Below are 13,359 nucleotides of genomic sequence, written 5' to 3'. Positions count from 1 at the left end.
TGGAGATTTAGCTCAGTGGTAGAGAAACTTGCTTAGCAAAGGCCCCGAGTTCAGTCCTCAGCTCCAAGAAAAAAAAAAATTAAAACCTTTAACAACATTTTTTTTTTAACTTGTGCACATTCAAATGAACACATCTCTGGAGAAGGGATGACTGAAAACTCTTAAAAAGAGAAATTACTTATGTCCTTATCATTTTTCTTGAGTAAGGATCTTGCCATACTAAGGACGTGGGCTCTTTACAGTGATTTCTCTGCCCTCAACTTCAACCCCACTATCTTTCTCCCTCTTCAGTACTAGGGTCGGATCACAGCCTGCCATGAGCCACACTCCCAGCTCTCTCCCCTTCTTTTCTGGCCTCACCCAGTCAGTCTCCCAGTCTGTCAGGCAGAAGAGAAGGTGGGACTGTAGCTGAGGGGAGAGAGGAGAGACAGCCACACCAATCTAGGCCAGTGCGGCCATGGGGCTATGGAATTAGCAGACTGTGCTGTCTGAGGGAAGAGGTAATGTGTGTGTGTGTGTGTGTGTGTGTGTGGATGGTGGGCAGGCTTACAGGGCTTTCAGGATGCAGAGCAGACCAGTCCCCCCATGCTTCAGAACCCATGTGAACAGGCCCCCTTCCCAGCTTCCTTCCTTCTTTCTGTCTATTTCTGTTTGCAGAGGGAGGTCTCTCTGAGGCAGGCTACCCCATCTCCCCACACCAGGAGGCTATCCTCACTGACTCTCTGAGTCATAAGATATACACCCCAACCCCCTGACCCCCACTTCCCACAACACTACCCGCTTTAGACATGCTCCCGGGGTCTTACAGAGGCCCCAGTCATGGGGAAGCTTGGGAGGATCACAGGGAGAACTGGCTGGAGGATGGAAGGCAGAAAGCAGTGGACTTTTCTTTCATCCTCCAGGGAGCTAATTATAGGACAGCAGCCCCCTGTGCAGGTATCTAACCTGGGCCCCTGGAGCTCCCTGACCCCAGGGCAGGCCTCCTCCTGAGGAAGGGGCTGTACTAGGGGTGGGGGAGGGTGTTAAGAGAGACACTTCCGACATCCTCAACCCAGGGCCCATAATTAGTTTGTGGGATGTGAGCAAACCACCATCCACAGGGTGACAGCCAGACACTCTGGCGTCAGGAGAGGGGGCAGGGATGAGGTAGGGAGAAATAAAAGCTGGGGCACATGGAACCCAATCATTCTTTCTCAAAGTATTTTCTCCAAGAACCTTGGTCTCTTCCCGATTCCTGGACTCTGCCCCAGAGGCCCAGTAAAGTCCTGAAGTCTGGTAGGCAAGCCAAATCTGTTTGCCAAGGGAGGGGTGTCTCTACCCAAGGCTACTTCCTGCTTCTTTAGGGTAGAACAGCCAGGCCAGGGTAGAGGTTGAGAAGGTTCCCAAAGGGCACTTCATAGCCACCTAGCCAGAGTACCAGTGTCTGGCCCCAAGGCAAGGCTACCATTGGGTTGCCTCTTTGCCCAAGCGGACCTGTTGAGTGGGATGGTGAACAAGAAACAGACAAGGTGGCTGTCTCCAGTCTCAGCACCTGGCAGCTCTCTGCTGTGCACCCCAGAAGGAAGACATCCAATCACAGGCAAACCTTGGACACTGAGGAGTCCTGGGTTGATGTTTGAGCAGTATCCTGAGGCCACACACGATTAGGGCTGCTCTGCTTTCTACCATCCCCCCCGAAAGAGCCCTCAATCAGACTGAATCCTTTATAACCTCATGGGACCTTTGCTTTCATTGGGGGGAGCCTTACAGGCCCAGAAGAAAAGAACTCACAGACCTACTACAGGAGCAGGGATCTAGCCAGCCATCGGAGGCACGCTCACATTTGTCAGCTAGCACCACCGAACCAAACCAAACCAAGAACAAGAGACTATAGGATCCACAGTTCATAACCCCAAGCCTCATTAGCAAGGCGTTCTTCACCGCCGGCTTGCTCTTTATCAGATCTGGACAGAGTAACGCCAGCCCATTATGCAGTTTAGGGAACCAAAGTTGTGGTGAGGAGCTCCGGTTTACTCAGGGTCAGAGACTTATGTCTGAGGGCTGGGGACAGACCAACCGCGGGCCAGACCCCTCCCCTCAGCCCTGTGTGGCTTTTCGGGGAATGCGACTCAGCCAGCTGTTGACTCCGAAGCAACTCTTGTTTGTTTGTGTAACAGCGTGAGATGAGACCCACACCCAGCCGTGCGTGAGCCCGGCCCCGTGACACCCTTCCTCGAGCTCAGACAGCAGAGTTGCGTAGGAAGACAGCCTGAATGGGAATAGCCAGCACATCCTAAATGCTCAAGTGGCCCATGGCTCCTCCCTTCTGCTCAATGACTGCCACAGACAGGAAATAGGCTCGGGGACTTGGCTTGTACCCAACAGCAGGACGTCCTTTCTGGCCATATTCCTGAGGGTAAGGATACTACTTGCATGGAAGCCCACGGCCAGGCTTAGGCTCCCCTGCCCTCTGCTACATAACATCACCCTTCCCCAACCGTCCTCCAGATCCTTCTGTACGGGAAAGCCCCTCTGTCGTTTAATGACACTGTGCTTTCAAGGACTGGACAGTCCCTGGTCTCTGGAGAGTGACAATTCCTGGCCCTCCCAGCTGACACTTCACCGCCAAAACCTTTCTTAGCCCTGAACCAGAAATGAAAGAGCCATCCGGAGACGGCTCCGAGTGTAAAGTGAGAATGGCTGTCTCTGCTCACGCTCCACAGAAACAGAGACCCCGTCGCAGCCTCTGCCAGAGGTAGGGCTCCTCTCTAGCCCGCCTCCCCTACTTCTGTGCCCTCTGAATGACTCACGGTGCAGACTCAGGGAGATGTTGATGGTGTGCTCATCCACAAAGCCCTTCAGACCAGGCATCCGGGCACACTTGAGCTGTGTCTGAGCAGCGCTGTCCCCGACATGTACCCAGCACACGGTCTCGTTAGCGTAACTGAAGTCCATGGCCGTGGTCTGTCGGGTGCTGGTGGGGGTGATGGTAGACACCTGGGCCCCGCTCAAGTACGTAGCTAGGATGTTCTGGGAGTTGGCAATCAGTAGCACGGGGGGCCGATCTACTGGCTCTGAGGACGGGGCAGAGAAAGGGCAGTTGGGACTTGTAACTGTTGAAGCCATATTCACTGGGGAACTGCACTGCAGGTCCCTGGCTCTGTGGCCACAGGCAACCCCACTCACCATTCTTGGCCTTGCACGAGCGGTTGTCTGGTTGCAGCAGGTAACCTTCAACACAGCCACATGTGAAGGAGCCATCTGTGTTTGTGCACATTTGGCTGCAAGTGCCATACACGGAGCATTCGTCAAAATCTGCCCAGAGAGAAAAGGGAGACAGTGATTCTAGTGCAGCGAGGGTGCCCCAAAACGCCAGCAGCGGACTGGAATCGACCACAGTTCAGAACGTGGAGAGCCACTGCCCGGAAAACCGTCTCCGAATGTACTGGGTCATGCGCACCAACAGTCATTCACTCAGCAAACGCTTCTTGGACAACGGATGGGGCGGGTATGGAGGACAACGATGGGTTTGAAAAGCGAACTATGTGACTGTCTTCATGACACTTGCATTCTGGTCATAAACGGAAGGCTGGTGTTACAGTGAAAGAAATAAAGGGTCAGAGGAGAGCGGATAACGGAAAAGGGGGACTAAGGCCTACGTCATCAGCGCTCGCTTGACATGAGCAAGGTCCTGGGTTTGATCCCTAGACTTGCATTAAAAATGAAAGTCAAGGGGCTGCAGAGATGGTTCAGTGGTTAAGAACACTTACAACTCTTCCAGAGGTCCCAGGTTCTGTTCCCAGCAACCACATGGTGACACACAACCATGTGAAATGGCAGTTTCAGGGGATTCCATGCCTTCTTCTGACCTCTCCAGTCACCAAGTATGCATGTGGTACCACACATACATGTAGTCAAAACACTCAATAAATAAGTCTTACAAAAATACAGAGAGGCCAGACAGAATGGTTCAATGGTTAAGAACACTGCTGTTCTTGCAGAGGACCCAGGTTCTATTCCCAGCACCCATGTGGTAGCTCACAACCATCCATTAGACTAGTTCCAGGGGATCCAACACCCTCCACCGACATTAGGTATGCCTGTGGTACACAGACATATAGGTAGGCAAAACACTCGTACAGGAGAAGGAGCAGGGAGCAGAGAAAGGCAGGTCACGGTGTATGATTTAGAGAGGTCAGGGTAGTTAACACCGAGAAGGGAGAATTTGTGCAGACTTGGGGCAGGCAATTTAAAACAGAAAAGTTTGCATTGTTTGTGACAGAGGAAAACTGGGTACATCTTACTCATCAATAGGGAAATGGCCAAGTAAACTGTGGTAATAGTTTCACGTCACAGTGGTTTTTTTAATGAATGAGGTAAATTTCTACATACTACCAGGATGGGGGTGGGGCTCCCTGGAATGAACTAAAGAGAGAGAAACATTTTGATGCCCACAGTGAGGCGAAAGAACACAGGCAAGCAATACTTCCAATTAGATTTATGGAAAAGGGCAGCCACTCCACTAGGAGGGTCACCCTGCAGAGAGGGCAACTGTATCAGAATGGAAGAAACTTTGTTTCTAGCTGAAATGCTTGGTATTTTCTTTTCTTTTTTTTTTTTTTTTTTTTTGGAGAAAGGGTTTTAATGTAGCCCAGGTTGGCCTGAATTCCCAGCAATCTACATAGCTCAGCTTTCCAAGTATGGGAGTTACAGGTGCAAGCCTTACCATCAGGCTAATGTTTTCAATTTTGACAACAAAATTCACGTGCAAGCTACAACTTTTGGAAGCATTTTTTAAGGGTAGGCCGAAAGCAATGCTTAGGGCTTATAGCCACACTATTCCGGAACTGCCCCTTGGATCCCTCGTTTTTTATTTTCTTCCCCCAGCTTGGCCCAGCTGCAGACCACCTTACAGCCAGCCCTTCATGTGCACGTCACACGCTCACGTACCTTTGCACGTCTTGCCGTCTGCCTGCAGCTGGAAGCTGCTGTTACAGTAGCATGTGGGCCCACTGGGTGTAGGGACGCAATGGTGCTGACAGCCCATTCGAGAACAGTTGACACGGAGCTCTGCACAAGGGCAGGAGAGACACTCAGATCACCCCAAGACAGCGACCACGCCAGACACACACCCACCCCAAGACAGTGACCACCCCAGACACACACCCACCCCAAGACAGTGATCACCCCAGACACACACACACCCCAAGACAGCGTCCACCCCAGACACACACCTACCCCAAGACAGCGACCACCCCAGACACACACACACCCCAAGACAGTGATCACCCCAGACACACACCTACCCCAAGACAGCAACCACCCCAGACACACACACACCCCAAGACAGTGATCACCCCAGACACACACCCACCCCAAGACAGTGACCACCCCAGACATGCACCCACCCCAAGACAGTGACCACCCCAGACACGCACCCACCCCAAGACAGTGACCACCCCAGACACACACCCACCTCAAGACAGTGACCACCCCAGACACACACCCACCTCAAGATGGCGACCACCCCAGACACACACCCATCCCAAGACAGCAACCACCCAATCCACCCTATGACAGCAACTCCTCTCCATTTCCAGTCACCCTTCAGAAACTGCTTTGAAATAAAGGCCATCATGTCTGAGAGGGAAGGGTCGTGGAAGCAAGTGCAGTATTTTGAAAACCAATAAGGGGCTAACATAGCAGGTGCAGGGTCACAGCCAAGTGTGGCTTGTCACCTGCCTCTTCCTGCCCTGGCACGCAGTACATCTGTGCCTCCCCTAAGATGGGTTCTGGGATCACCAAGAAGGGACAGTGACTCTTGTCCCTCTTGTGTGCCTCATGTTTATACCCAAAGGGAGTTACTACGTCAGCTTCAGCTGAAAGTGAAGAGCAGACAGACTCACGGTTGCCTTTGTATTCCGGCCTAAAAGTACTGTTCTAAGTCAAATTTGAGCTATGGGGGCCTCAGCGGGAAGACCCAGAGTCCAGACAGAGGATGAAGAGGAAGAACAAAATGGATTCTTCCTTCTGCCATGACCCACTTCCATAGGGGAGACAGAAGGGGTAAGAAAGGGGAAGGAAGAGGTATGAGAGCAGCCCCTTCCAAGACCAGCGACCCAATTATGGGCTTGCTGGGGCTCGGCAACTAGGCCACAAAGACCCCTTTGTCCAAGTGCCTACTCCTCCACTCAGAAGGGACAGCTAGAGGCTAAGGTGTTTAGGACGCTAAGCCTGCCAGGAGGAGCTGGGATGGGGAGGTTGGCCTGGGTTATTCCTCCTGCCCTTCTCTGACCAGAAAGCCCAAGTGTACTGCCTTCATTGTCTTTTGCCAAGTTAGAAAAATGTTGTCTACTGTGGAAAATCTAGAAAAGAAGTTTTGGTGTGTGTGTGGGGGGGACTTCTCTAATATTGGGGGAGGTTCAAAGTCAAGTTTTTGTTTGTTTGTTTCTGTAACTAAAAAGGTTACAAGGAAGCTAACCCGGGCACACACTGTCGGCTAAGATTGGACATGGGGCTAAACCTAATTTCTGCATCTCATTCCAAGATCTCCAGATGAAATCAGCCAAAAGGAAGGAGGGGGAAAAATCCCCCACAAATTCCCTTGCTCCACAGTCCGTGCTGGAATGAAAGGCTCCAGATGTGTCTCCTCCCACAGGCAGATGTTTTCTGGCATGTGTATGACATATGCCGCTGGCCGCACCCTGACTCCCATGACTGCCCTCCTCGAAGCCTGTCAAACATGGCTTGCTCCAGGCCCAGAGCCCAGGGCAAAAGAAGAACAGCTACTATTTCTCTGAGAGCTTTGTCACTACCCCCGCATCACGGATTCCTCTCAAGCTGCTACCACAACTAAATACACACTAAGGCTCAAGGATGGTCCTTGATCATGAACCGGACATCCCACTGGATGTTAAGCCAAGAGGCTCGGGAGAGTGTGTGGAGCCCTTACCTCGGCAGTGGGCACCCTCGTCTGAGCCATCCATGCAGTCCTGAATCCCATTGCAGAGACGAGACATGGGAACACACAGCTCGGTCCCCAGACAACTGTGCTCATTCGGTGGGCATCTCTGGGCTTTACTCTGTGGACCTGGGAGCAATGAGAAGTGACATTATGATCAGGCTGTCTAAGGCGGCCGTCTAGTTGTCTCTGTACTGGGAGGGTAAGTTTAATAAGCCAAGATTAGCATTTCAGATAGCCGTGCGTTCCAGATCTCAAGAGGTCTCAGGGACTGAATGAACCCTGCTCCACTCACAAAAGTAGCTAAACATAAACATCTGGGGACAGCCATGCAAAGGGGAGAGCTAGGGCTGACTTTCACGGAACCTCCACCTTCAACATTCGAAAATCAGCAGACAGACAGAAGGCAAAAGTGAAAGCTTTTGATGAGCTTAAGGAAACAGTCCCTGGCAGAAAGGAGCTCAAACGATAAACATAAACTACCTTTGTGTGGGTCTCAGAGCGCAGAGCTGGGTCTACAAGTGAGCCAACTCACACACACAACACCAGCCATATGTGGTTCTCAGATGCTGTGAGTTAAAACTACCTGTAGTTTTTGACATATCAAAAGAGCACAAAAGGTCTCTAATAGTTTCATAGATGGTATTGACATATTGAAACAATATTTTGAGTGCCTCCGGTAAAAAGCTTTCAAATCAGCCTTAGCTGTTTGCTCTTTTAGTGTGGCTACTTGGAAAGTTCAGAACCGTGCATGTGACTTATGCTGTATTTCAATTAAACAGTATTATTCTAGATTTGCAACCCAGAGCAAAGATCTAACAAAAGGATCTGGAGAGGACAAAAGTTGTAGCCTACTGACCACATCCCTCTTCATCACCACAGCTGCCTGGAGGAAGGATGGGAGGGTAAGACAATGGTCCCAACAGGCAATGTATTAGAGGGTGTGTGTGTGTATGTGTGTGTGTGTGGTGTATAGTGTGTGTGTGGTATGTAGTGTGTGTGTGTATGTGTGTGAACACGTGTGGGGATTATCTAAAATGGGATTTGTATCAAACCGGAAGAATAAACAGTGTGACCCGGCCCTTCTCTGTGGCTTTGTGTCTTTCCACCACACAGTCAGGGGGTCAAACGTGGGCAGGAAGTAGTGTACCCAGGAGGAGGCTGCAGGTCTAATTCCTCAGCTCCCTCTTCTCCAGGCAGGATGCAGGGGTGAGGAAGAAAACAGGTTCATTTCCACCCTCAATGTTGCCCTTGATAACTGTGGTTGAGGTATGGGGAAGGATACATATGGGACCAGAGGCCAGATGAAGCCCAGAGCATGCTAAGACGTAGGGGGATACTGGAGGTGGAGACCCCAGCACTCTAGGGTCCTGGCAGCAAGTCCCCCATCCTACAAACCGCTCCCCATCCTGGCCATTGACAGGGTGAAGGCTGGGTGGGGACCTTTCTCCCAGTTTAAACAGCTGCCTCTGATTACACCACTTATTGGGGGCAGGGGAGGGCAGGGTGTCGGGAAGGGCACAGGGCGGGGCTTCTGGTACAGGGACGGAGTAAGGGCAGTGGCCTTCAACCTGGGACTAAGGGCAGCAGGGTACCTGGTAAGACCTGAAGGCTGTGTACTGAGCACCAGCCAGAGAAGCTTCAAATCAGGGAAGAGGAAAATGCTCAAAGGAAAGGGTCTCCTCTTGATATAGATGAAGCCCAGAGGATACTGTCCCCAACAGGACCTGGGGACGTAGTAGCCAAAGGAGAACTCCAGGGTGCCACGACTACATACACCAGGCTCTGTGCGGGGACTCTGAAGAAGCAGGGACACTTTTAGCTGTGTCATGGGCAAACACAAAGCACAGAGCAAGGTCCATGCTAGGCTAGAGATGGCTGCTCTTATCTGGAGAAGGAGCCAGGGAAGGTACTCACAGATCTCAGGGGCTTCATCAGAGCCATCTGGGCAATCTCGTTCCCCGTCACACCGCCAGCCCTTCGAGATACAGGTGATTTGGTCTCTGCAGGCGAACTGCTTAGGGCTGCAAGTTTTAGGGGCTGAAGGCAAGGAAAGAAAGGGTGAGTGGAAAGGAGGGGACGGAAGTCAAGCCTTGGGCCCTGGAGCTTCCTAAGGCTCCTCTTCCCCAGCACTAATGCTCTCTGCCGGTGCACCTGGAACAGTGGAGGGGCCGTTATCACGTTACCAAGAAGACCTTATCACCCCTGTCCAAGTCTCTAGGTTGTCTGTCCGGCTGCTCTAGCTCCTTGCTGTTTGTCACCCCACCAGACACCAGCACCCCTCATGCTGCCAGGGAGGACAGTGGGGCTTTTTCTCCCTGTGCTTTTTCTCCAAGTTCCTCTTGTTCCCACCAGCAGCTGGCCTTTCCTAACCTCTCTGCTTCTCTAACCTCGGGACACTACTGTCCTCTTGACCTATATCACCCAGCTCCTACCCCTTACCACTGGACACCCCTCCAGATGAGAACTGGGGGGGTACCCTTGGCACACAGTGTGGCTTGGGGATGTTATCTGCAGAGGACGCTGGGCAGAAACTTTGGCTTCCACAAGACACAGCTTCCCTTGTTGGCAGGACCACAAGTGGGGACTTTCAGGGGACTTCTTGGAATAAAAAGGGCCTAAAGCTCACTACCCAGCAGAGGTATGGCGCTGGCTGGCTTACGCTCTCGGAACTAAATCGGAATGCCTCTCACCTGTGGAATGATTCTATCCATGGGGACCACCTGGCTCGGATCCCTCCCATCCCCCAGTGAGGAGCTACACAGGAGACAGTGATAAATTAGCTCTTCCCACATGCATGCCGTCTTATTTAGTCTTTCCCACAAGATGGCAAGGGGGAAAGCTAACCCACAGTTTCTGGGCCAGACCTGCCCAGGATCACACATCTGGCAAATGACAAACCAGGACTCAACCCAGTTCAGCCAAATCTAGGTTTCTGTTGTTGCTGTTTTCTTTCTTTCTTTTCTTTTAAGTTTTATTTTATGTGTATGGGTGTTTTGCCTTCGTGGCTATCCGTATCCATTTGCCTGATGCCTAAGGAGGGCATCGAGGCACTGGATCCCCAGAGGTGGGGTTAGAAGGTACGAGATGCCTTTGCATGGTGGAGATTGAACTCAGGTCCTCTGGAAAAGCAAGCAGTGCTCTTAACTACTAAGTCATCTCTTTAGCACTAGGGCTCTAGGTCCTTAAGAGAGTGCAGCCCTCACCCAGTAGCCATGATCCGCAGCCACCTGTCCTATTCACCAAGTCCTGCATGGGGTAGGGGTCTTTTATCCACACCAGGGCAGGAAGCTCCTCTCCCATCTCCTCACCTTCTCTCCTATCCGGTGAAGCCCATTTCTGTCTCTCTGACACATACTGGAGGCTGGCTCTGTGCCAGGCACTGAACTAGGTACCAAGATGTGTGCAAAGGTCCTGGACCCCAGGAACGCACAGTTCCCGGGAAGACAACACAGTACTAACTCAGGGCTGAGACAGGAGAGTAAGGAAAGTGTGTCAGGGCTCTGAAGGAGGGAGTCCGATGGCCACACTGAAATGTCCTCTCTCCTTCATCCCCAGCTCTGGCAGAGGGGGACTGTACCCAGGCCCCTGGCCAGAACCAGAGCTGACTGAGTTCAGGAAACACATCAAGGATGGCCTGGCCAGGCCCCCTTGGAGTCCCCCTCCCTCCCTCCTACCCTGATCCGGGAATAAAGGCCCCTTGAGGAGGTGGATAATGCTGAGTTCATTGCCCCACTGGGCCAGCTGTGAGGTCTTCCCGGGGAAACAGCCCGCCAGCCTAGTTAGCATGCTGAAGACCATCACGTCCCGGCCAGCCAGGCGGCCTGAGGGGGGAGAGGGACCGCAGTGGGATTCAGAGACAGATGGGGTGTTTGGAGCTCAGAAGCGGACCCCTGAGACACCCAGGCTGACGACCTGTCTTCCCTGTCCTCCCTGTCCCACCTGGGGCTGAGTCTACACTCTGACAATGCCCATGGCAGAACCCACAGCCGGGGTCTGAGGTCACTGGCTGGTCACTCTGACCTCCTCTGTCTTCTGAGTCCCAGCCGTGGATCCCCTCCTTTGGCCCTCACATGGTTCCCCCACTGTCCCCCACCCCCATTTTTGGCCTGAATTCGACAGAGGAAACAGCAGCTGGCAAACTCCAAAAGCTGAAATGAGAGATTCACAAACCAGATGTGCTCTTGTGGAGGGCAGTGGGGGATGGGCTCCCTCCCTCTCAGAAAGGAAGAGGAGGACTCAGACCCTGTCCGGCACCGTCTCCTCAGGCCCAGGGGCAGAGGGTGGATGGGGGAGGGGGTTGCAGGTCTCTCAGGAGAGCCGGGATAGCAGAAGGATTGGAGAGAGATAAATGAAAGCCCTTCCTGTCAGCCATGGTGCAGAAAGCCCTAGGAATTTTGAGTGAGAAGGCTGAAGCCTGTCTTTGATTTCCTTCAGGGGGAGAAGGAAAACACATAACCTACTTTGGGGCAGTCTCCACAGCCAAGCGAAGCCTCCTCCAAGCTGGGAGGGAGCCGCTGGGAGTGGGATGGGGGAGGAAATGTATAATCTCTTTTAAAGGCCAAGCTAACCTACATGCCCTTAGCGCAGTCTTCTGCACCTGAACTCCACACTCAGGAAACCTGTCTTTGTGGCCCTCAGATGGGGTTAGGAATCAGCAGCCCTGGTCCCTGCCTGTCCCCTCACCATCCCCCACCCCAGATGACAGTGAGCATTCATTCTTTAAAGGTGACCACTTAGTGCCAAACACAGATCTGAAGCCCTGGGGCCCAACTGTCAGGCTGTGAGATGCTTGCCGGTACGATCCCATCCTACAGAGGACACTGAGAAAGAAGAGGGAGGAATATGGTTCTCTGTCAGAGGAAGGGCAACAGAGACTGAAGAGACTGGGTAGCCTCTGGGGAGGAGGACGTGAAGGAGTGGGGCAAGAATGGAGCAGAGGAGGGCTAAGGGAGAAGCAAGAGAGAGGGAGGAGGGAAAGAGAGCTGCAGGAGCACGGGGACACAGGGGCGTCTGTTCTCAGCTTTGCCTAGAGATGTGACCGCCATGCTAACTTGGCCAACACCCTGCCCCTCCCCAACCAGGCACCCAGCCCAGCTATGGCCCCCAGGGCCACCAAGCTGGAGCCAGGGCAGGAGGTGTGGGGTTGGGTGTGTATCCAGACACAACACAGACCCCACTGCCTGGCTTAAGCCTTGGCTATCTCCTCTGTCCCACTCTGGGACCTTGGGGCAGGGTGGTGACGGGAGGCAAGTATGCCTGGCTAGGGAAGAGAGGGAGGAGAAAGTGTAGCCCGGGACAGAGACTTCCAAAGAGGGGGCTGCCCTTCAATAACCCCTGGAAGCCCCTGGCATTCTTCCCGAAGGATAGGAGACTGAAGGCAGGAACAGCAAGAAGTGACCGTGGGCCACTTGGAGAATGACAGGGAGGGGGGTAGGCACCCCTGATAGGTATAGGGACATTCTGTAAGGGAACAAACTGAGCTGGGGACAGACTACAGGAATCTGAGCTTTCAAACACTTGAGGGCCAGGCAGTGAAGGCCTCCTGCCCAACACTGAGCTTTCCCCAAATTTTATGTATTTTGGGTGTTACCAGTGGCTCCTTCTTGCAGCTCAGTGAGGTTCAGACACATGTTTGTCATTCCTGAGTCTGAAACCCTGCTTTGCGGCCTGGGACAGATGGACAGACAGCGTAGCTTGGATCTCCAGGGGAAGAGAAAGGTCTACCCTTCAATCCTGAGTCAATATTGACTCAGCAGGACATCAGCCTGACCCACAACCCTGTCTCTTCCTTTCCCCACAAATAAAATCCAGATCCCAGGAATGCCTGCAGAGGCCAACATCTCTCTCCTAAGGCGGAGTCATTATTCGCTCTCCCCAAGCCCAGACGGCCTGCACTCATGGGTGGTAAAGACTTAAGCTCCTGACCTGTTCTCTAGGTCCTTCCCATTAGGAGGAAGTTCTACCAGAAGTCTCACCTCCCTTCCTTCTTTCTGAAATACCACCAGTCCTCCCTTTTAGCCCACAACAAAACCAACAACAACAAAAATCAAGGTTTTTGCTTGTTTTTGTTACTGTTGTTCCAGAAACATGTGCCCTAATGACAATTCCCAAAATTAATGAGGATTAGGAGAGAGGAACTTGGAGGAAGTTGGAGGGGGCAGTCTGGGTCCAGGAAGATAAGAGGCAGGCAGGAAAGCCCAGGAGAAATGCGAACGCCAGGTAGATTTCAAGATCTAGGGGACCACACAGAGGTTAGAGTTAGACAAAAGAAATTAAGACTGAGAACAGAGTCAGGCTGCAAAGAATGTGCAAATAAAAGATATGAAGCAAGAGGGCCAGAGTTACAGAGCGGACAACCAAGGGGGCTGGGGTAGAGGGTGCCCGGAGGGTGACACAGCTCTCCTGGGGTAAACCCA

At 52.5% G+C, this 13,359-nt stretch overlaps 1 protein-coding gene across 1 annotated transcript in view; it reads right to left on the bottom strand.

The window, feature by feature from the left end:
- Window positions 1–13,359, bottom strand: part of LRP1 (LDL receptor related protein 1) — a 74,999-nt gene that overhangs the window by 57,822 nt on the left and 3,818 nt on the right. Inside the window, exons 2-6 of the mRNA XM_080935572.1 lie at window positions 8,858–8,980; window positions 6,932–7,069; window positions 4,930–5,049; window positions 3,166–3,294; window positions 2,790–3,053 (exon numbers count right to left, since the gene is read on the bottom strand). Coding sequence (XP_080791698.1) covers window positions 2,790–3,053; window positions 3,166–3,294; window positions 4,930–5,049; window positions 6,932–7,069; window positions 8,858–8,980 — 774 coding nt within the window. The remainder of the gene's footprint in view (window positions 1–2,789; window positions 3,054–3,165; window positions 3,295–4,929; window positions 5,050–6,931; window positions 7,070–8,857; window positions 8,981–13,359) is intronic.

The sequence above is a fragment of the Micromys minutus genome, assembly GCF_963924665.1.
Source record: "Micromys minutus genome assembly, chromosome: 22".
In the NCBI taxonomy this organism is placed as follows: Eukaryota; Metazoa; Chordata; class Mammalia; order Rodentia; family Muridae; genus Micromys; species Micromys minutus.
The sequence above is the reverse complement of the archived record's forward strand: the minus strand, read 5'-3'. Positions and strand labels throughout refer to the sequence as shown.